This window comes from Hetaerina americana, unplaced genomic scaffold, assembly GCF_022747635.1.
Source record: "Hetaerina americana unplaced genomic scaffold, ioHetAmer1.1.p SCAF_247, whole genome shotgun sequence".
NCBI lineage: Eukaryota > Metazoa > Arthropoda > Insecta > Odonata > Calopterygidae > Hetaerina > Hetaerina americana.
In genome coordinates, this window is record NW_027286816.1 from 284,363 (window position 1) to 310,132 (window position 25,770).

General features: G+C 35.3%; 1 protein-coding gene across 1 annotated transcript in view; it reads right to left on the reverse strand.

The window, feature by feature from the left end:
- LOC139689560 (uncharacterized) overlaps positions 1 to 17,385 on the reverse strand; it is a 36,591-nt gene extending 19,206 nt beyond the window's left edge. The window contains exons 1-3 of the mRNA XM_071586716.1: positions 17,189 to 17,385; positions 14,477 to 14,774; positions 7,549 to 7,707 (exon numbers count right to left, since the gene is read on the reverse strand). Of these exons, the coding sequence (XP_071442817.1) occupies positions 7,549 to 7,707; positions 14,477 to 14,774; positions 17,189 to 17,385 (654 nt within the window). The remainder of the gene's footprint in view (positions 1 to 7,548; positions 7,708 to 14,476; positions 14,775 to 17,188) is intronic.
- Between the last annotated feature and the right edge of the window lie 8,385 nt (positions 17,386 to 25,770).

A 25,770-nucleotide genomic window follows, 5' to 3' on the forward strand; every position in this document is an offset into this window, starting at 1 on the left:
TGTGAAATGGGGAATTTTGTAGGGGAGCGGAAGTCAAACTGATTCAGAAAAGGCACTCAATACATTATCGTCTCTTCCGCTGTTCTATCACAGATTTCAATCACAGTTTCAAATATGATCATACACTATTTTAATAATATTAGTGGGCAGGTACCTAATAAACTAGTACCTATCAGTGCTAATAATGTAGGAATTCATCTTCTTTCAGAACACAAAAACTTTTTACAATTTATTAAAATACAGGGATGCATCAAAATATGCACATTTCAGCTACAGAAAGAACTTGAAAATAGAATCCCCAAATAAAAACATAGCATGTAATATAACGTTTTGTTGATATCTAATATTAATTTTCCATGCTTTCCCTTGCATAAAATGAATCTATAATTCAAAACATACAGACTATTAAGACCTTTTATTACTGCAATAAAACATTAAAAATATTCATAAAGCATAGTAATACATGTCTCATGAGAGAGAAAACCTACCATATATGAATCAGTACAGGTACAAAACGGAAATCGAGATAGCACTTCAATAGCAGTTTCTAGTCTGAGCAGCACAAAATATCAAGAAGTTAAAAATATGGAGAGACAAATAATTACATTCTAAATCCCATATGCTAATTCATGGCCAACTTTTCATCAAATGAAATTAAAAAATTTTAGCACAAGGTGTATATGACATGCAAAGGAAATTTTCAAATCATAGGCACTTTACCTTAAATTATCATTCCATGAAACATAAACACAATTAACAAATTAAAACCAGCCATAAATATTTCATTGTTTCCATCTGAAATAAATCATACAAAAGCACAACAGAATAGTAGGCACTGTTTATCCGAAATAAAGTGTCCATTGATAGTATCTCAAAAATTAAATCTTATAGGAATTAAATAATATAAGATGGCAAGAATTATAAACATATGAGCACGATTAGTGCTAATATTTGAAGCCACATTTATATCCACGTCAGTCTTTTATGACAGAATGAGAACCTTTTGCAACCAATGAACAGCATTTTCAGTAAAAGAATTCAGTTAAAAACAAAAAAAGCATACAAACCTACAAATTGGTTTGATATATATGATTTCTTACCTCATATAATTTCAAGATGAGGGTAAAGTCACCCACTAACAAGCCCAATGGCATACAAATGTAAATTTTCAGGATCTGCAATTCAATTCCTTATCATCTGCCATTTATGTTTCCCAAAAGGTTAAGGGATCCAGGAAAACACAAAATCTGTTCAATCTACACATGAATGTAATTTTACTTCTGAAGAAATGATATTATTAAGAGCCCACATCGTGAGTACTGGAAGAATAGGCTACCTACATCAAATATGAGTACGAGATTCCCACTCTGGTAGATCAAATACTAATTCTCCCATCACAAAGTCCTCAAATAAAATTTCAACAATGTTAAGCTACCCACAATTATGATTAAAAGAAAGTCTAGTTATTTGGCATTCCACTCATGAAAAGAACTTAATTTCCTTCTTGGGCATAATTAAAGGCAGCTATACTAACTCTCCCAGTAGAACTCCTACGTGGTGTCTCACAGGCCATGATGAAGGTGTTGATATAACAATTCTGAATGGCAGAATAATTCAACAGGGAATCTTCTCCTTATGTACATCATATTTCTTAAGCTCGGGTCTTAAAATTAGACATCTGCGGAAAATATTTCCTCTTCACATAAGTTGTAGGTCCCTCCACCACAGGGAAAGTTTTTAGATACAATTGTAAGCCAAATTTTGAAGCCTATATATGTACATCTTTATTAGGGCATGGAAATATGTGATATTTATGTGGACACAAATTCACCTCCATTAGGCACCCTCAATACAGTATGCCATTTACGGTAGAAATAATTTTCAAAGATGGCCTCTGAATGAATGCAATTAACAATGAAATACATGAAGGGAAAAATTTTCCCAGTTGGTTTCCTTCAAAGAAACTTTTTTTTTAATAAAATGAAATGAAAGAATCGGATAACATGAATTTTGAAAGATTTAAACCTGTGAAAAAGATTGTTAATCCCCAAAAATTCTTTTCATTATGCTATAAAATTTAGTATGTTCTTTAGTGAGGTCCACAATGAAGCTAAATTTTTAATCGTTTAATTAATGTAGAAGTCAAAACTGGAAGATCCGCAAATGATGATGCATTTAGATTTTTAAAATACACAGATGCGTATTGATTTTCTTCAACAGAATATTAAATTCAATAATGAAAACCTAAAGAATAATAAGTGTAAACATAATAGTGTAACAATAACTTTTACATTTTTAAGAATGAGTGATATTTGTTGGTTAACTTTGAATTCAGATACATAAAAAGACAAAAAGAAATCCAAATAAGCATGGATAGGTTTTTTTGTGAACATGGATTGAGAAACACTCAAAACACATTTAGGAAGCTGCTTAAATCCATAAGTTAAGGAAAATAACTTTAAAAAATTAAAATAAATGGAAAAATGCTTGTAAATGGCGAGTAAGTTAGCATATCTATAAAAACAACAGTCAAACATCTAGCCTACTCAGCAATATATCAAATTGGTTTGCTCCTCTCTATGATAGCTAATCTTGTAGTTGACTTCTGCACTGGATTTTTATGACATTTCTAATATTTAAAAACAAATTTGTATGCTCTTATGATTACACTTCCCTAAAGAGAAAGACTGATGAAGTAGATTGGTCATTCCAAGATCAACACAATTTCACATACATCCTGGCATAAAAATGCAATAATAGCAAAGAAAAATTTTCAGTTGAATTTATAGAGATCTTTATAATTTATAGAGAGGAACTATCATAATGTAAAGACAAGAAATGATGGAAGAATATGCTTATCACAAATATTTAATAGCTTCCAAACAGAAGATACCTACAAGGAATGGTCATGACTACGCCATTGCAACTTTCAAGAGTATGTGCTGGAAGGAAATAGCATCCATAAATGTGAGGGGAGGGAAAGTAAGGTCATGATGACTGAGAATCTCCAACCTGGATTCACTGCAGTTCAACCTGCTGACGTTGATATGAAAAAGGCCCTCTAGGTGTGAAATGTTCTTTATTATTACAAATGCAAATGATAATGTAGCTGAGTTTAAGGATCCAGGTGAGCAAAACATTTTTCTGGAGTGAAATAAAATACGTTTGTATATCCAAGTACTATGTAAAGTAAATATATAACCTATCATTGCCTAACAGGTATACTGGCATTCATGGTGAATTTTCTAAAAATTCTTAACTCTGACCCATCCATTGTATTACTGCGGCTCAAATGTGACTAAGGATTTCTTTGGTCCATCATTTGGAAGGAGAAAATATGAAATGCCAAGCAATTCACTTATATATAATGATCTATTTAACATCAGACAGCAATTCAATGAATATATCATGGGGATATATGGAGAAACAGAAAGCAGCATGTAGCTTCAAATGAAAATTTTCATTCAAATTAGTTTCAACATAATCACCAGCTGTATCCACACATTTCTTGAGATACTAAGCATGGGGAGCATAGCATGCCACTAATAAAACACCTATAAGCTTACAGGCCCATAGCTTCAAACAGAATATTTGTCATGGAATCAATTTAATAGCAATGACAAACATTTACAATGCAAATGCAATGGAATGCAATGTTTAAACAAAGCTGGAAGGGGAGCAAGTATGTCATGGTGGAGAATGAAAATTTGCACCATTTAAGACAGTTCTCTGAAACCCCATTTCGGACTGAAAAACTATAATGTGAAAATAAATGAAAAATTTCTTCAAAAAATGGAAAAAGTAGAATAAAACTGAATTATAAATCATCTGTATAAATAAATTTGGATTAAAAAATAATGAAGTATGTACGCACTAGTAAATCCAAATTCTTGTATTCATCCAATGGCATTAAATACATAATAGGCCTTGTCTGCAGGATAAACAAACCTAAAATATTCTTTATTCCTAATTAATATTTATTTGAACTTAAGAAATGAAGTTATGCCGATAAATTACAGAAAAAAATAATATCATGAAATTGAATAATTATTTACAGTTTATCACAAATAAAAAATAAGGTAGACTACCTTCTTGGCTCGAAATGGTAAATGAATAAGATCTTTTCCTTCATAAAATAATATGAGGGGAAAGTAATAATAACTGAATAACTATTAAAAAATTCATATGAGCATACAACACCAGTGATCGCAGTTTGATTTATTAGCAACTTAGGCACAAAGATGTAGTATAAACTTCCTGGGAGTAGGTAATGCTAAAATGAACTCAAAGTGAAATACCAACCCACTAACACTACATTAATGACAGCATATGACACATTAATGAAGTAAAACAGTCAGGCTGAAGTCAAAGAGCCATTTAACTTTTCTTACATTAAATGTTTCATACAATGCAACTACATATAAGACTACAGGAATTCGATGCTCAACTATTAATGCTTTGTGATCAGAGCCATACATTTAGAGATAAGATGTTCATTACTATGAAAGTTCTCCCTCAGACAACTGTCACAAAATTTACATGAAATACCCTTAGTAAAGAGTTTGTGGTGCTTAAATAGGATTATCAAGTTAATAACTACCAATATGGTTTCCATGATGGCTTAGTATTTACTTTAGTGTTGCAAGGACTAATTTGCCATCTCAGTTAATTTACTCAGATTAAGGCAGCACAAAAACAATAGAATTTGACAATGCACAATAAAAGGCTGCTTCTTTCAGGTGAAGACAAACCAATTCACAAATTACCTATGGATATATTTTCAAAAGCAAACCAGTAGTACACATGTACCTCAGGAGAAATTCTGGGGACTTTGCACATAAAGCAACAATATTTATATTTAAGTGACACCAATAGTATCAATTGGTATTACAAAGTAAAAAAGGAATACATACGATAAATAGCATAATTTCCAATCATTGTAGAGTAAGAAGTAATATAGTAATATTTAAAAGGTAGAACAAAGAATTTTTTAAAAGTTAAAATTGAAGTAGTTCCCATGCTTTTGAATCAGGAAAGCCAGCTACTTACAGTCCTACTCCACAGATGTAGCCTATCTGCCATTCTTGTGTGTGATTCTGCCAAAACTTGTGTGGTGGGCCTGAATCCATGCATAAGAGTGGTGATGTCGATAATACTGATATATATTAGAATTTTTTATATTTATAGTTGGTGACTATTAACAAATACCATATTTTCCCATCAATAACGCGCACCTTATGTATAACTTGCATCCAGAACTTTGAAGAGATTGTGAATTTGTATAGATACTGCGCACCCAGGGCTTCATAGTTATCTTGAATGTGTATAGATGCCACGCATCGGCATATTGTATATATTGTGAGTGAAAATACATTTATATCCATATACTAATAGATGTTAACAACCATTGAGTACAAGGAATCATAATTGCCTATGGCTATATCTACCGTAAGTAGACAGAAGATTAGAGCCAGGTGATTGGAATTAACTGCAAATAAAGACAATTTACTTCGCTTTGTTAGTAGAGGTGCTCAGCTGTTCTTAGACACCTTCCAAGTATATTATTCTCAAAAATTTACCAATGAAGAAAATTATGGTGAGAAGAAAATTGCACACAGTGATGTTTAAGCTAGAAGTTTTTAATTTCGCGAAAGAAAAAGGAAATTGCGAGGCTGCCAGAAAATTTAATGCGGGAGAGTCCAGCATCTGGGAAAGGAGAAGTGGCGATGAAGTGTTTATATCAAAGGAAACACATAACGAGATATAAGAAATGCTTCTGGCCTGAACTTGAAAAAACACTTTGCAAATGGGTCATTTGCGAGAGAGCAAAAGAAAGTAAAGTGTCAAAACTAACCTATTACTGAAGGCAAAAGTACATGTGGAAGAACACAAAATAGAAACCTTTAAAGCCTACCCATCATGGGGATTTCGATTCATGAAACAAAATCATCTGTGCATTCCACAGGGTGTCACAGTGACTAGTGCAAAAAATGGATTTGAAAAAGCTTTAGGCAATATTTCAATGCCAGTGTCAGAAGATGAGGAAGAGTTAACTTCGGAGAGCGAACTCAATGATGTGCCTGAAGAGATAATAAATGCACTAAATTAATTTCATTGTGTTTCAGGCGATGAATTTCTAGGATTCGAGTGATCTATCTATCCTATCATATTTTTATACGTGCGCGTATATGATACGACTTACTCTATTTATATGTGAATTACTATGTATTAGAATAAAGAAGTACTACATATTAGAATGATTGAAAAATATAAATTATATGTTTCTTCTTTTCCCATAGATTTATGAGATGAAATATCTGTAACAGATCTGTATAAAATAGAATGCAATTAGAAGGACTAATATATTTTTGTGAGATACTTCTAGAAACTGTTGTGTACATAGGGATGTAAATGTTTGGATTTTTTTGATTTTCACTATATAACGCGCCTCATTATTTTTTCGACCATCTCAACATTTTTGTATACATGACGCGCACTTTATCAATGGGAAAATACGGTAATACTTTGTTTCTGTATTTTTTCTTAGCGATTTCAGTTTCTCTCAATTTTACATCATTCCAAATATTGTGATCAATTTAATACAAAGCCAGAGATACAAAACAGCCCAAGGAGTTCCTCAAAATGCATCAGTATATTTTGCCATCCATCATGCCCCAGCAAAAGGTGACAAAACCCTGGTCATGCCAATAAAAAATTATAAAGAGGAGTTAAAACTGTTTTTGTCATTATATCTGCAATGAACAACTTACACAAAATAAAGTCTGAAACTCTTTCCTCGGCATATCGATAAAATTAGTGTGAACATGTTAAGCAGCAATTACTTTATATTAAGATGTCAATAGAGCACTGACAAACTCTAACTTTTGGCTTTCATTAGGTTCCATTTAAAATTGACCCTGGGTCTCTCTCTGATTATTTCCCTGTATGATGTATCATCTAAGCTATGCATGTGAGCACTGAAATGTGCAAGATGTGTACCCAGAATATCTATGAACAATATTACCTTTTAAGTAATGATTAATACTTTATTTAAGCATGCATGCTTTTAGATTCATCACAAATCCCTGAACTTTTGTGTACACATTTTTGCATGAAATTTGAAGTTAATGATTAGACATATGTAAATTATCTCAGCCTAACAACAGAGCGAGTCTAAAAAGGTGGAAATAGAATGTAACTTTTTTCAAGTTTCTATGACAATCGAAAGCATAAACTAAATTTCTAATTACATTGCCAGATGAACCAACTACAAAATGCATTTCTCCAAGGCACAATCAAAACTTCTCAATCTTCATGACATATACAAATGGCCAAATAGCAATTTCTATCCCAGCATTCAGTGTTCTATGCTGCCACCAATATAATGTTTAGGTGCTAGCATGCATTTCACCCTCCTAAACATAAAAAAATCAAAATTTTCACTTCCTTAACATTCACAAGTGCCTGTTACAACACCTGCCCTAATTCCTTGCTCCCCTCCCCCCTTTAAAATAAATCTTTTCTCCATCAAACAGCAGTAGGGCGCACCCTTTCAAGATCCACATCTTCCAGTGGTGGGGCACCTCCCTCACCACTTTCATCGTCGGCATGTGGTGATGATGCAGCCATCAAGGTTGCACTGGCTGACTTCTCAGCAGATGCCTCAGCTTCCTCCTCAGGACACTCCCCCTTTTCCTCAAACCCCTCCTGTTTGTGACATACATGCAAACTTCCTACTACTAGGTAAAGCTCTTTGTGGAAAGGATATCCACTTCCAAAATTATTTTTCCTACCATAGGGACAAATTCTGACAATTCTGACAACACAATGTGTATATGCATATAGTTGATAAGGACTTCACAGACCATTGAAACAATTTACATAATATAGTCAGCTAGAAATCAGCACTAATTGTAGAATATTCATAATCTGCCACATAAGGTATTGAGATTTAAACTGCAAAGAATATATGAGAAACTCAGAAAATTGTAAATAGGACCAAAATCAATATATATAATATACTAATTCTAAATTTAGAAAATCACCATGAGTTAACAAGTGTTTACTTTAAAACAATCATCAAAATAAAATTCATTCAAAGCATAATCATACTAGTACAAATACTGTAGCTGTAATAGCTGTATTGTGATTTATCTATAAGAATTGTTCATGTAAATGCAGGGTGTCCCTTTATTTCATCTGGAATGAAACTATCAAACAGCCATACCTATGATAAGGTAAGTGAATTTCCTAATATTATAGTATCACATGAGCATAAACTGTAATTGCATGAATAAGGTTATTTCCAATTTAGGCCACTCCCAAGCTCCCACGCACAGGCTAATACTCATGCCAACAATAAATTAGAAGTGTCAACCACAGTTCAAAAGCGTTTCTTTCTTGCAAGTACATATTGTTGGTGCCGATACCAGCACATAAATTCAATTCCTTTCAACTACTAGTAAAAATAAAGGTATTGCATTAGGACTAATAATTCTGGAAACGAATTATTTAGTCAACAATAATAAATAACATTTACCATAGATATTAGTAGTGAGAATTGGTAATATAAAAGTAACTACTAATGTAGCATGCAGTATAAGTTTGAAATTACTACTTATGTAACAAATTAATTCACTAACTTAATAATTGAAAGTACATTTACAAAAACTTACCCATGGACATGTTTTACAGATTACAAATTGTAGTGCCATTAAAATCATTTACACACTTAATTGCATAATCTAACCCAATATGAGTACTTGAAGAGCTATACATTGTAAATTCCAACATCATGCCTATGTCACAGACTGTAATATCACAAACATCATATCCCATGGTCATAAAAAACTAATTATCAATCTATATGGTAAAAACTCAGTTCTACATACTCATATAAATGGTTAAACATAGGATTTTTTTACCAATAGGATTAAAAAAAGGGAAAATCTTAAAACATGGTGAACTTCAGAGAATATTCAAAACAAGAACAAAAGATCATAGCAGTGATTTCAAAAGTGAGAAAGTCACAGAATATGCCACACTAGGCCATGATAATTATACTGACAATGACCAAATTCAAAGGAAATAATTTACTCCCAAGTAAGAATCACAAGGGGGCAATCAATATACAAATTACAACTGCTGTGAAGGGCAAAAGACTATTCATGCCTTCTGGAAATAGTAAAAAGTGAAATGTTACAGGTCCTCCATCTCCTTTGTTACACCCCCCCCCCCATTCATAGGCTGTTTCCAAACCCCCTACCTTCATTCTGATTGCTTAAAAGTGTGTTCATTCATAATGAGAAAATGGTCAAAATGGCTTTCCAGCGATGGAAAACATGGTTCCAAAGATACCAGCAGAATTTAGAGATATCTTATTTTAAACTTTGAATCATACTTTAATGGGGTTTCTTATCATTTTACCAATAAATGCCAAATTTTGAGTAAAAAATAAGCATTACTAAGTACATGTTCGATAACAGAGACAGACTCACTTCAGTTACATAAAACAAAGCTCATGATGTAATGTCCCATAAGAAGTCCACACTGAAATATTATGCAGAGTTGTCTAATTGTTAACATTAGGAAATTAAAAAAAAAATTTCCCATAATGAATACTTAGTGAGGTGAGAACTTTATCACGTCCCATGATTGTGTGTAGACCTAATAACTAAGAAATTTAGGCTGAGTGCAAGCTAACCTTGTGAATGACACACATTACAATTCATAAATGCAAACAGAAAATTGAAGTGTTACATAGTTATATCTTTATTACTTAACGTTTCCATTAGAAGGCATTATCAAGTCGAGTGATGACAAATCATATTCATAAAAATACATACAAACACCGTTAAATCTATGTAATGCAAACAAATACATATATGTAGGTACCATGTCGTGACAGTGGTGCGCTCTTTAATTTAGAGCAACCAGTTACACTGAACCATTCTTCCCAAATGAGAATATATTAAATGAATTCATGAGGTCTAATTTGGAGGAGTTAATGAAACCCATGGAACTTTGGGTTAGCATTTAGTTACCACCGAGCAAACTAACCAAGTCAGCACCTCTAAAAGACAGCCTTGAGGATGGAGGCAAAAGAATAATGCATTCCACAAAATAGTTGAACATTCTCTTTAATTTTTATAGACAATCTCAATTTTCTTGATCATGAACTTTAACTGCATTATCCAAATTGAAGTCTGATCTTGATCTAAGTGAACACAGAAACCAAAATAAACACTAAACAGAGAGCAACAAAATGTCTTTCTTTGCTACTGCATAACAGTTCTAGCTCTACGTTAAGAGTCATAACATAGTTTGCTGAGAGGTGGCTACAATAGGGATGAAAATAAGTTGGATGATCAATTTTATTGCCTAAATACCTACACTTCAAAGATAAGTCAGCATTCAACAGTGGCGTGCAACAATTCTTAAGCGTGCTTTGCTTTATAGGTGCATATGTTAAATCTTCTCCGAGAACTAGAAAAGCATGAATTTCAGAGCTACCAAAAAATAACAGCCAACCTTTATATTCTACATAATGATAAATAATGATAAATAGTTTAACTGATCAATGAAGTCCTCCTGGGATTTCAAACAGGTGTGGTGACCAAGTTTTGACGGCTGGCTCGGCCATTATTCTCAGGGTGTTGAGTGCTGGGTCAAGTTTTTTCTCTGTTTATATACACTTCGAGAAAAAATGAGACCCAAAGGCAAAATGGAGGAGATTAAAACATCTCCTCTCAAGCATAACCCTAGAGTGAAGCAAAAAACTTGGCCCAGCACTAAAACCCCTGAGAACAATGGCAGAGTAAAACATTGACCAGAGAGAAACATTGCCCAATCTCAAGAGGAGTTCATCAGGAAAGTTCATTCACCAGGAAAGTATGAAATGAATAACTGATCGAAGCACTTATCCACTTGATAACATTTTTTTTATTTTACGACCGGGTTTCGATGTATTACATCATCATCAGGTGAACTTATGATGCTGATGATGCTGTAATATATCGAAACCCAGTCGTAAAATAAAAAAAATTTTTATCAAGTGGAAAAGTGCTTCGATTATTTATTTATTATGTTCGACTTCCACCACATCACGCCTGAAGCTACTCAATTTGAAAGTATGAAATATTTCAATTCAACTTTTTATCTATGCACATCTCATACATGAGAGAAATTAATCTTCATTTGTAGACAACAATATGGTCATAACTCTGAAGTAATGATACTTAATATAAATCTTTGTGCATGACTAATCACTTGTACTACAATGAAAGTTCTATGAACTTATAAGTTTACAATGTGAATGAATTGCCTTATTTAAGGTGCATGCTACACCTAAATTGCTATTGTAAAGTTCATAAAAATTACTGCATGGTTGATTAGCTATGAAGATATCAGAAAACTGTGAATGTATACCACAAGCATCTATGTATCAACATTAATAGATGTTTATGTGTTATTGTGTAATATTGAATAAAGATTTATAAATTGCTGCAAAACAATGAAATATACAGAACAGAATTGTGGCACAGAAGACAATAGTAATCCTGTAAAGTAAATACTGCATTTGCTCTAGTTGCACTGTCCATGACAAGAGATATTCAATTTATATAATTCAGAGCATCTAAATTTTGCTACTTTGCTAAAGCTTAATATGAAAACAATTCAGCATGGCAAAATATAGAAGACTGCACAGAAGCCTACACATATAGCCATAGAAAGCCTTCAATTTCTTTTGATTTATTAAATGGGGTAACTCGGAAAAATCAGCACTTTAAATGAAACAGCATGACAGAAAAATTCATGGAAAAACTGAAACTGGTTTACTAGTGGATCTAGGGTAATCTTCTTGGATACTTTTCAGGTCAAGTAAATACGATCACTGAGGCTGCCATTCTGTTAGTCTCATAAAAGTTAGCATTCTTTCATGAAAATTCCTGTGGTTAACTACCTAAAAAACATTGATCAAAATTTATGGTTAGTATGAAAACATTCCAATGTGTATCAATGAGCATATTTACTTGCTCCCAACTCTAAGTTTCTATGTATTTCAATTATCAGGGTGGGTGCAGAGTGGGAATTTTACTCTAATTTTCATCCTATTACTCTTTGTTCCTTTTCTTCTGTGTGTCTAGATATGGCAAGCTTAGCAAGTGGTTCCAGCATCATTCAATTTTAAATATGGCATTCAGATAAAGCAAATATATCATTTATAAATGGGGAATCACTCTATTGCCAATACAATAATAATTACCAAAAGAGGAAAAAACTCCCATCAAATGTTATAGATGTATCTATTACTGGGATTGCCTATAGGATTATTCCTCTCTCTACTTTAGAGACCAACCATCTCATATTTTTTCCATTTCAATCTGGTGTTCAGTTCAATAACTCTCTTTTAATTATCAAATCATTTCTTTTAAGTTTACTTGAGTGCATAAAATGTAGATTCTCACGTATGTGCTACACCAGAATTGCTCAACTGCTGGTCTGATGGCTAGACTCAATACACTTCATTTGCCCAGGACCCACTTAGGGGCTGTGAATGGGCTCTCATGCCATTAATCGCCCTTTCAGTAGAGTTCATCCAGGGTTTGGCACTGTTCGGGATAACTTGGGCAAAGCTTCCTCCTTCCTCTGACAAGGTTGGTCTATTGTTAGGTTTTAGTGTACTCTACCCCTTGCCAGGCTCCCAATTTACTGATTGTTCCAAATGAGTGGTCACCTTGTGTGAGATTGCTGAGAGATGTGGAGGATAAAGGGGTCTATTCCCAAAGAGTTTCTGACTTGGTTAGTTTGGTGGGTAATATACCCGTGTCTCTGCGCTAACTTATAAGTCACGGGTTCTAGCCTTGCCTTGGCCATAGATAAACTCTGCTGGTTTGGTTCAGGTGAAATCTACTGGCAAAAGAATGCTTGTCGAGATTAGATGGGTGCACTGAGAACTCAAAGTGTCCAGAGATCAAAATATTTCCTCATCATTCTTAGGATAGCAAATCCTACCTTATTTCTTGTCCATTTGCAAGTTTATTCCCAATGACTAAGGCTATTTGTATTTTAGTAATAATGCATCAGCATGCATACATTACTGACCACTGAGTGAACCCAATGGTTGATATGATAGAGGGTGATAGAAATCACCTATGTTTCAATACAGGACTTTCCTCTCAACAAAAATGCTCAACCACTCCAACCCAGCTATCACACTACATACCCATGCATTACTTGAATAAAAAAGATCTTAAGTTCTACTATTTATTATAAATATTCTAAGTAACTTATAAGCAAATTCTATTCATTTACTCCCCAAATAGGAAATCTCCACAAACTATGACCTTAACTGGAGCTAAAATGAATAGCTGCATTGTGAAATTAAATTTGTAAAAAGTATGTTTTGATTAAATAAAATTTGATCTAAAATTATCATTAAGTTTGTATTAGCATTTGGTTTCATCAAACATAGCATAAAGCATTGTACAAACAAATCTGTAAATTCTATTTCGACATAAAAGAAATACTCCAATCTCTGCATCACACTAATGAATAAAAATGAAGTAATTTAGGAATCAAACATGAAAACATATCCTAGGCCATTTTACACTCCTCTTACACAATCCAAGATGAGAACCAAGGTGCAAGTAAAGCAAAAATTACCCATTTTTGAGAGAAAAGTTTAGCTCAACACACACAGAAATATTTTTAATGCATAAACAGTTATATACTATCTTCTATGCAATCCAGACTTTCTACCTCAATGAGACCTACATTCTTCCTCTTTCCTTGACTGGCAACCTAAAAAAAACTGCCTCATGAGTCATAAAGGTCACACTAATATTTGTCATTTACTTTCTTTTCAAACTTTACAGTGGAATTAATATTGTTTAAAAAATTTTTAAAATTAAATATTTAGAGTGAAATTTAATTAACAGAAATACCTAATGAAAAAGATACGAATGTATTAGAAAATTTCATCATGGCATGCAGAACAGGTTTAATCAACTTTTAGTTACATAATGTACATTAACATGAAAATTTCAACTACAGATGCTGAAAAAATTATCTTAACTATGACTAAAAACTAAAATACGCTCATGATAACAAACACATCTAAAAGCCACCATGTTGGAAGATTAATCTATTCATTTTCTGAAGTGAGACTTAATTAGTTGGTGAACTAATATTTCAATTTAATACACTAAAAATACAAATATGTATGGTAATACATGTGATGCATGCATTACTTATTAGCATGCAAAAATTACTTGAGCAAATGCAGTATCTACTTACAGTTACAAAACCAGTTGATGTTATTCATAATTCATCCATAAAACAAACCAAACTGAGCTTTGAATTAGGTATTACTCAAAAGGGATGAAACTTTACATGAAATGCCTGAAGTTTAGTATGTGTTTAAGTTGCATGTGCTTCACAAAAACAATTCTATCAATTTCTGAGGGATTCTTACCTCATGCCCATTACTTGGACTTTGTTGATGATGGTGAACCGGAGTTTCTGGTCTAAGTGTCCAACACTGCTCTGGGGACCCTTCAGGGGAATCTGAAGGAGACGCTTGACGTGAATGGTTAGAAGTCTTCCTTCTTGAGCTCGTGTTCTCATATTCAGAGGGTGGATGAGGTTGTTGCTCTTCTGGGTGATAGAGGTCAAGGCCCCTTCTCATTGCATCTTGGACCTCTTCTGGCTCCACAGCTATATTGTCCAATTTTTGTAATCGAGGCAATGCCTTTAGCACAGTTGGACGGTACCTATTGAAATGAGAGAAAACATCACTAATTTTTATTATCCCTTACCAATGTCTTTCCATCCATAAATCCACATATTAAAATTATGTATGTGTATAAAACAACACTTTATCCAAGCATTTACGCCCAATCAGATATGCATGCATATATCTCAAGATGTGTAGAGGGTCTATTCCAAAAATAAGCAGAATAAATCTGGAGAAAAAATTTCATATTGACAAAAGTACCGAGTATGCACTACAATTATTCAAAATAGCACCCTTGTACTTTGTCACACTGATTCCAGCACCTCTGCCAGTCACTGTATGATTCATGGAAGGACATAATGGGAACCTCATTCAGGCAACCTATCAGTCTCTTTGACATTATCCAGCATTCCAAAATGGTTGCCTTTGAAACTCCTTTTTATTTTTGAGAACAAATAGAAATCTAGCAGTTCAATATTGGGGCTGCAGGGTGGCTGAGGCAGCACTTACACCTTGTGCTTGGCCAGGTACTCAGTCACAAGGGAGGCATTGTGGGACAACACTTTGTCATAGTGCAGCCTCCAGTTGGCAGAGATCATCTTCCTGACAAGTTACACTCTTTCTGCAGCCTTTTGAAGACTTCCATGTAAAATTTATTGTTCACTGTCTATCTCTGAGGCACAAACTCCTGGTGGAGAATGCCTTCCTTCGGATTGATTTTGCTGTAGATGATTTTTTTGGTCAATTATAAAAATCCAAAATTTTATTTTCCTGAATTTCAACATGCCAGCAACAAGGAGACATATTTTCAAAATGTGGACACTCTACTCTGAATAGTTGACAGGTTCAAGAAAATTCAAGCACTTGAACGATATAATATAAAAACCAAGTCTAAGACCTCTATCTTATTTTCCTAATAAAGTTTGATCAGCAAACTCATTATGTCATGCTCTCAGGAAAATTTCTTTAATAAAGATAGAAGAATTTCATACAACCTTATCAAGTTATCATCCACAAAACGTAATTTCTTCAACCAAGCACTGGTGAATTAAATTAATTAGTAAATAGTGTACAAGTTTTCTAAGAAATTACAGTATCAGTGATCAACGTCTAGGTACAACTTTTCAGCCTTCCTAATAAAATTAAAAATTATAGCGATTACTATAAAGTTGCTAAACAATCTAGATGGAAATATTTGCTGAATGAATTTATTACCCGAGCTATTTATGCCAAGACCTGAATTTGTTCCATATTTTGCAGCATATATTTTTTTATTAGAAGCTATCTTTCTATTAAAAACTAATTTACTTACTCCTATTTCAATTTCACATTTTGCTGGCAATTATTTGCTTTAATTAGAAAAGATGAGAAAGTCTACCAGGCTATTTGAAGGTATTTGAAGAAAATACCTTGCATGCAAAAAACAAGAGAGCACAGACAACTGGACATGCAATTTTTACTCTAAAACATTTAAAAAAATAATTATTCTTATCAATGAAAACTGAGTAACATTATTTATGATAATGCATAAAAATATGGCTTATTCTTTTAAAGTTAGTACAAGTAGTACAGTACTTTTCTTTTACCTGTACTCATAATATACAAGAGTTACCTAGGTAATAACTACATAGGCTACATATAGTTATGCCATTAAGTAATAACAACTGAACAATCATTTTAAAAGCCAGTAGGCAGTCAAGTGAGCCAAGATTTGTGGATGAGTCAAAACATCCATCATGTTGGAATTCAAAGGTTGGCAGGCACTTTTCAAGCAATAGTTTTAAGAAAACCATTAACACAGTAATCAACCTGAAAGTCAGTTTGATTGGCGATGATAGAGGTTATCCAGTACTATGCCCGACAGCATGTAAAATTCACACATCAGGGTATTTCATCATCAGGGTCAGTTCCTTTCCCTGTGCTGCCTTTGGTTTCCCAGGAGGATTTGGTACCCAAAAAATCATACTGCTTGGGTGGAGCTGAGTGTGCCTGGTATGCATGCCCTGGAATCGGACCCGGGACCTAAGTAGTCCAATGCCCTCATCCCCAAAACATTTTATGCCATCCTAATTGACCAGTGTACCTGTCAGTCAGTGATTACTAACATAACAATTATTTTCATGTTTCCCCAAATCTCGGCACAGCATTTACTGCATACATACTTTAAGAATAAGGCAATTCATAGATGTAGCATGAAATTACAATAATTACTCTGTTCAATTATAAAACAATCAAATTTGTAACCCTTATTTTCTAATTAGTAACCCTCTTGTTGAAAACAACTTTCAATTAATGGTTCACGAATGATGACTTTATTGACCTGTAAATGTTGAACAAAATGTCACCAATGTTTTTTCAAAGTGATGAAAACTGATGATGGCGGACATCTAATAATATTGCTCCTGATCTCCTAAGTTAATGATCTATTAATATAGAAAAAGCATAACTTACAAAGAAATATCTGCACAAGGGTTATCTGCTAGCCACAAACACTTCAGGTTGGGTAGATCTTGTAGGTAGCACACTTCATTTAAATCTCTAATTTCATTTTTTCTAACATACAATTCTTGAAGATTTCGACAGTACTGGAAGTCTGATAATCTGTTGATTTTGTTGACACTGAAAAAATAAAACAAAGAATAATGCATTGCGTTATTTAAGTAGTTCAATTTTAATTAATGCATACAAAATTTGAATCTTTGGAATTAATTATCAAGTATATCAATGCCATTTTTTTCTACTTCCCCAAACTTTTTTCAGTTTTTTTGGAAATACCCTATATGGCCTAATCTGTTCATTTCAATACCTTAATAGGCTATGGAGCAAGGCATTACAGTATGGATTTACTCCTTCAGAAACTGGCTTGAGCATGAAACTAAGACATTACTTTACCGGATGGCCAACAAAACCCATTAGAGTTAATATAACCATTCTTAAAATAACAATTGGTAAAATTGGAGGTTTTCGTCAAATATTTTTATTTAACATTGGTCATTTTTTGTCAAATTTCAAAAATATTTAATCTCCAGACACTTCTGGTTGTCTCTGTGCCCCTAGAGATCCTGGTAAATTTTTGTCGTGCCATCAGGTTTCCCAGGGGCCCAACTACCAGATTCAACATACCAACCATCCCCAATTTGGACTTGAACTTCTGGGTTAGCAGGCCACTGAATTACCAACCCAAAATATCCCAAGTGGCTGTAATTATAACGATGAAATTTTTAAATTTTGGCCGAATATAACAGACTACCATACCATACAATAATCGTTCAAATAATTAATATGAAAGTTAACTCAATAAAAAATATCATTATAAATTGAATAATACGGCTAAAATATATACAACTCACTCACTATATATAATATATTCAACTCACAAAAACAATTTCTTTAAATCAAATCAATGATATCGCTTGATGAAATTGCTTCATGTTATATAAGCACAATAGTCATTTCGTTTTCCAAAGACTTATTTTGCATGCCCCAGGTATTGTTGCAATGCAACCTAGTCAGTATACGTATAGGTTCGGTAATACGTGGTTCACATAGTTCGAGTGAAAAGTGGGAGAAGAGAGGTGCTGGAGGGGGAGGGCTGTGGGAAGATATATGCGGTCGTGTCCCTTGGTTTCTAGCAATAATAGTCCGACTAAATTTGATGGCACATACTACGTTTGATTGAGACGCGTGCGCTATTTGACCCGACGAATCACGCATCCCTCACTACTCCTCTGCGCTGCGATCGGGAATCTGCGAATGGCCTGATGTGCTCCCGCCATTTTTCTTCTGATTGGGTATGAGGTGTTGCCAAAATTAACAAGGCGGTGAAGAACTGTGACGCACCACAAAAGTGCCATAACTCAAACAACTGCGGTAATTATCGCAAAAGTTCCTGAAAAGTAATCCTTACAGGCTTATGAATGCATTAGCGAGATGCCATTCAATAATTGAAGATAGGGATAACCGAATTTAATCGGTGGACTGACCAAAACCAAGGAGAGTCTCCTTGGCAAAAAAAGTTTGAATTATAACAGGCTTAATGAACATAACGAAGGTATAAGCTTTATAAATACAAAAATATTTATCCGCGGCTAACCATTAATGCTTACAGTAAAGTTGACTGCGGTTGCCTTGACTTGATGACATTCCATTTAAGAGTGAAAAGAAATTACAACTTAGTTACATGTCAGTGCTAATTATTTTAGCAGGACACTGGCTTCCAAGTTTGAACGTTTAACGCCTTTATGACGATCAAACGTTAAACACACATGTCTTGCTACAATATAAACACTTAAATTTGACTAACTTTTAATATATTTTCCTGTTGAATTATTTCCTACCCTACATGAGGCCAAGGTGCTATTAAGTTAAAATCGTTAACAATTCTGCTTAGAGGCCTCGTTTTGCCTGCCAGAGCTTTAGATTGTTTATAAAAATACATTAAATAGCAATATCATATATTGAGACTATTGTAAACAAGTGTTGTGAAAGTATTTGTGAAAACATGTGAGGCAATATATGTTCAATTAATAAACCCTAACATATTACTTAAACAGAAAACATAACAGAATAATAGAAAATTATCCATAGCCGAAGTGACTGTCAACCACTTATAACACTCATGAATAATTAGTTAATGGTAGTAATAAATTCCACAAAGTTACAAAGGTATATCAGATTGGAAGAAATTGGTTAGTGTTAAAAAAAAAAATAATATGTCGACACCTGGAAATGCTCACTGAAATCATATCGCTATATTTATCTAGGATGGACGAGGAAAGAAAGCATTTTTTGCGTAAACTCAACGCCTGTGGGCCGCATCATGTAATCTTCAGACTAAAGATAATGTAATTTTTTCTTTCTTGACCTTCCATATGAAGGAATTATACAAATTTAAGCCTGACAGAGTGAGTTTCATTTAAGAGCACTTGTGAGAGAGCTGATTTGCCGGCGTTTGCCTAGCTGAGTTCAACACAGAATGAATGTAAAACATTAAGATTAACAATGCGCAAAAACGATTATGAAGAAAGCAAAAATGATGTCATTTTCAAGCAAGAAGAAGGCGAAGTTGTAAGTCGCATTAGGAGGTCGTAAATAAGAACATAAGTGAATTTTATCTGGGTAGCAATTTATAATACAACGGAGATAACAGTAAGGGCGATAAGAGACACATTTCATTAACTAGTCAAGTATCAGCAAAGAGGAGGGAAAATTATCAATTTACAGGGACCTCAGTAAAGTGATGGAAACAAGTTATGGACATAGAGATGTGATTTTGAAAAAGGAGGAAGAGGAAGGCACACAAATAAATAACAGATCCGACAGAGGAAGAGAAGAAGTTTTTCGGGAGCATATTAAGCGAAAGGAAACAGGCAGGGAAAATAGTCGGAGATGTTAAGAAATAGCGGAAGGGTGGGAGCTTTAATGGAGGGGGGGTATGCTGAATAAGCGGGGTCGAGGGAGGTAAAGAGCGGGTATTTCGGACGCCATAAAAGAGGTAGGATGTACGAGAAGTGGAACGTGTCCAGTAAAAGACGTTTACCTTTTGCAAAATCAATTGCAATATTTTTCAGATCATTCAAACATGATGCAAATCGGACTTCACACACTACAATCAGATTATCTAGAATAAAAACAGTAATAATAATAATATTGAATGTTTCTCTACCAGGGGGGAGCGATATTAATAGCGCTCTACGATTTTGTCAGATTAAATCAAAAAGGCAAGCATGAAACACTCGTATGTATGGAGAAAAACGGCAGTGCTAATTCATACAGAGCAGTCACTTCGGAAGCATGGGTTTACCAATTTTTCACCGAGAAAATTGAACGAAGATGAGTATTCGCTTATCACGCGGGATACGAACATTTGCTCCGCGTGAGGCAGCTGTTTCGAAAGGGTTTAGAGAAGGATGCACTGTCAGGGTTAATAATGGGCGAGAGCAAAATGGAGACTGATCGTAAGAGCGGAGAGAATTGCTGGGCAGCCGGGGGATAGAGGGGAGGAGGAGCGGGGGTTTGCGGCGGCTTGCGGTTGTGGGTGGGTGGTGGGAAAAGTGGCGGTGGGGGACGGGAGCACGTGGAAAAAGGAATTGGGAATGAGGAAGTGGGGAGCCAGCCACAAGGGAATCAACACTACCTCTGAGATTTAAACCTCACAGAGAAAATAATACATGAACAAGTGCCACCGTGCTTTTCAGAGCCATTTTTAATCGCTCGCCACGGACACTACTCAGGGGATACAGCGTCAAAGTGCAGCGGCCAAAAAAATGAACCGTTTCGCGGAATTTAAGCCGCTTCACTCGAAATAAAAAAAAATAGAATGTGAACATTTTAAGTGAATGGGCCACCGCATCAAGACGCCTTACAAGTTAAAGAGACAGAGCAGTTGATTCTCAACCTATGCGTTTAGTGCTGGCCGGACTACACGTAAGTCGATCCGGTTAGCTCGTAGGGTAACACGCCCGTCAGCCAGCCTGAAGGTCGCAAGTTCGATCTCTCCTCCAGCGAGAATGTCGGATTGTTAGGCGCGAGTTTCATTTGCTAAAGTTCACGGTTCTAAGTGATTTCAGCTGTAGGAGAACCTTAACAAATAAATCGTAGTCATTATTTCAAATAATCTTTAACAAAATGAATAACTAATCATAGCACTTTTCCATTTGATAAAATTTATTATACGACCGGGTTTCGATGCATTACATCATAATCAGGTGAATTTCGGTGCAATATATCTAAACCCGGTCGTAAAATAAATTTTATCAAATAAAAAGTGCTACGATCAGTTATTCATTATGTTCGACTTCCAGTACATCACGCTTGAAGCTACTCAATTTGTTATTTAATCTTTGACAAATTTACTTTGAGTTTATCGCTTCGAATACTTAGGTGCTTTTAACAGTAAAATAAATAAAACTCAGGAATCCAGGAGCCAGATGAACGCTTGCTCTATTGTTGTGTGTCAGTGGAAGGTCAGAGGGTGGGAGGTATGCTAACATGGATACACTATAGCATTTATCTAAGGGAGTGTTGTGTTCGGGGGCGTGTTTGGGGATTGGGAGCATACCCATCAGGGAAGAATTCTTGCATGAGGCCCGTTGGTTATTGAATCTAATATTGAGGAGTGTGGTACACTGTCCAATATAAAAGGCAGGGCAAAGCTGGCTTTTCAGAAGGTAAACTACATTGCTAGAGGTATATGAGGGGTAGGGAATTGGTGAAAGAGAGTTAAAAAGCGGGTGGGAGAGGGATGGGATTCTGGTTTTGAAAATAGAACATGTTTTGCATCTAGGTTTATTGCAGGGCATGGGAGTGGTTTTGGGACGGAGCGAGGATTTAAGGAGTGGATTGGTTGATTTGAGAAAATCTGATATGTTGGCGGGGCGTTTGAAAGTAACAATCGGACATTTGGGAAAAAGGTTGGCGGTGACATTATGGTGTTTGAGGTTAGGGTAGAGGTCTTTTAGGATTAATCGCAGAGATTCTAGGCCCGGGAAGTATGCGGTGAAAATTGAAAGAGGGTGGGTTTCCGCGGTGGAGGAAGGTTTGGGAGTGTAAGCAAGTCTTCGGATCCTTTTGTTAAGAAGGGATTCAGGATAATCTCGTCAAGGAGGACTGGTGTAGATTCTGTGTCCTCTTATGGACATGGATTAAGGAATGGAGCGTTTGGTGTGATGTGGGTGGCACCTGTTTTAATGTAAGTATTATTGTTTGTTGGGTGGGTTTTATATGTACAGAAGTGTAAAATTTTTGGTCTATAAATGATACGTTTACATCTAGGAAGATGATTTGGGAGGGGGAAATCGTAGAATTCCCCACCTCTCTGGTGTTCGTCCTTTCTATGCGTTCCTATCCCTTTTCCTTCCATCTATTTCCATGTGAACGAATAGACGAGGTATGTTCAAACAATATCGCGACGTTTGTGTTTTTTTTCAAAAAATATTTATTTATTCATGAATACCTATTTTGTCCTCTTCAAAATAATCCCCATTAGATATTATACACTTGTGCCAACGTTTTTTCCAATCCTCGAAGCGCTTCAAAAAATCATTTTTTGTGATCTTGTTCAGCTCCTTCGATGCTGTCTTTATCTCGTCAATCATAACGTAGCGTCGTCCTTTCATGGGCCTCTTCAGTTTCGGGAACAAGAAAAAGTCACTGGGGAATACGTTGACTGCGGCATCATTAGTATGTTGTTTTTGACCAAACATTCGCGCACAAGTAAGGATGTGTGAGCAGGGGCGTTGTCATGGTGCAAAAGCCAATTTTTGTTCTTCTACAAATCCGGGCGTTTGTGGCGGATTGCTTTTACGCAAATTGCGCATAACAGGCAGGTAATATTCCTTATTTACCGTTCTACCCTGTGGCTAGAACTCATGATGCACCACGCCCCTGTAATTGAAGAAAACTGTAAGCAAAACTCTCACATTCGACCGAACTTGGGGCGCTTTTTTCGGTCTTGGCTCTGCTTCCATTGGGATGATTGAGCTTTAGTTTCCACGTCACAACCATAAACCCATGATTCGTCACTAGTTATGACCCTCTGGAGCGAATTCGGGTCGTGGCGGACAGAGTCCAACACCTCCTTAGCAATGTTAATGCGCTGCTGTTTTTGGTCTAAATTGAGCAATTTTGATACTAATTTCGCGGCGACCCGTGACATATGCACGGGCCACGGGAATGGCACGAGCCAATCAATATGTTTAGGTCCTCAGAAACTTATAACGGTGATTCGACGATAGGCAAATGCTTTTTTCTTCACTTCATCAAGGTTTTCGTCTGTCGTTGACGTGCTCGGGCGTCCGGCACACTCTTCGTCCTTCACATCTTCTCGGCCCTCTAAGAACATTTTGTGCCACCAATAAACGTTGCTTCGGTTCAAGATAGCTTCTCCACATTCCACAGACAACATTCGGAGTGCGTCCACACACTTAATTTCGTTTTTCACACAAAATTTGACACAGATTCTTTGATCCATTTTTTGGAACAAGCAAAAATCGAAGACAAGCTAAAACACGTCCAACCAAAACAGCTGTCAACAATTAACTGAACATTCTAAATGGCCAAACCTTTCGGTATAAGTGAGAGGCATAAGTACCAACATAACGCCACAAAAAATCGAAAATCAAATAAACGAAACCCACAAAAATTCAAAATTTGCCATACATTTTGAACATACCTCGTGTGTGTGTGTGTGTATATATATATATATAAATATATATATATATATTATATATATGTATATTATGTGTATATATATGTGTGTGTTTGTATATATATATATATATAAAATATACACACAATTATTAAAAATATTACCCAAAAAATAACTATATTCAGAAGCAATTATCAAAGGAATATGTGTTAATTTTTGAGCAGTACATGTCCAATCTTTACCTTTTTAAGTACATAAATTATGGAATTTTCGCGCGATTTTGAACCTGAAAAAAACAAACTGATGGTTACAGGGGGTAGAAAAGAGACCATTTGCCCCCTCTTCAATTCAACTTGCCCGCTCCTTTTCATTTCTCCCCGAGTTAATTAAATATCTCAATTACTAGCAAAAACTATGTATTTCACACTTTATAGAGTCGCGGCAAAAAGAAAGAAAATCTTTCATAATAGACATCCTATTAATTTTGATATAAAATCTACCCCAGACATTAAATAAATACCCTTTATTGTCATCCTCCCTGTGGTGCATCTTTCACCCAAAAATAACACCGGCAATCACAACCATCGTCCCCATTTTCATCCCCCAACTCCCTCCCCATAAAGCCGCACAGCCGGGCCAGCATCAGCGATGCAAGGTGTCCCCCCTCCCTCGCCTTCTTTCTCCCGTAACTGTCCCAATTCAACCTTACCAGTCGAGATCAACACACATTTTTAAAATTTATCCCATAAATTTAATTACTTTGCTCCAATGCAAATTCTGTCCCTCCTTATGAGGCAGAAAAGGCACCACGCCCTTAATAATAAACGAAAATGCTGATAATTCTTACAGACAATATTTAAGATTATCCACCCGGTTTTTCTGATTGGTTTAAATTTGCACAGCTGCGCACATACATACAAACATACTCTTCAAACCGTTCGTTTTAGGGACATGCGGAGGTAACAATCTTCGTTAATTTTACTACAGGATGCTTCCTCTCTTTTAAAAATTATTCCAAACTGACCTATATTTGCGTGCATCTCTCGTCTTCGTCGTATTCATCAACTTTTCATACGTCCTCTTCTCTTTCCGATACTTCTAATATTCCTCGAGTTGAGGGGTATTTTTCTGTCTAAAACAAACAGTCAATACTTTCAAGATGAAGAGACAAAAAACCATGCGACTTTCGGCAGAATTCGGGCGTCTTTTAATCTCTTCATCTATTCTGCTATCTTTTTATAAACATTCTGCTAAAACACATGAAATCATCCACTTTCCCAATTATTTCGCCTTTAATACAATGCACTCATTCTTTCCATTCTCCTAATCAAATGAAACTACTTTCTTTTGAACACGTTTACTATCAACTCAACTCACTCACTCTCTCTCTGTTACTTCACAGAAACTAATCCCGTACGTCTTGTGGGGTTTCAGCCAACAATGTCGCATCGTCGACGCATAGAAGAACGCGCACATCAACACCTCCACCCATAATACCCACCTCACCTATGCATTACTGCCAAACACGATAATTCATAAAATCATTGAAGAGCCCTGGTGAACATGCATCATTGTATTACCAACCACACGCTTTATTTCAACCGGCAACTCAAGGTCCCACTCGCCCTTACTCCTCGCTTCACAGCCACACACCGTTGAAGGTTCAAAAAATTCTTCGCCTCAATTTAGGGTATTCAATTACATTTCCTAATGTTTTAACTATTTTGTTCTCTCGATTCAATCGAATGCGCAATTATTTGCCATTTCTTTCATCAGCCTCGACATAGCAATCCACCAAATGAAGACAATGCTTTATCCATAATTTTAATTAGGAGACATAAGGGCTTGGTCACTAAATGTCACAAATGCAAAGGGGAAAATAGTG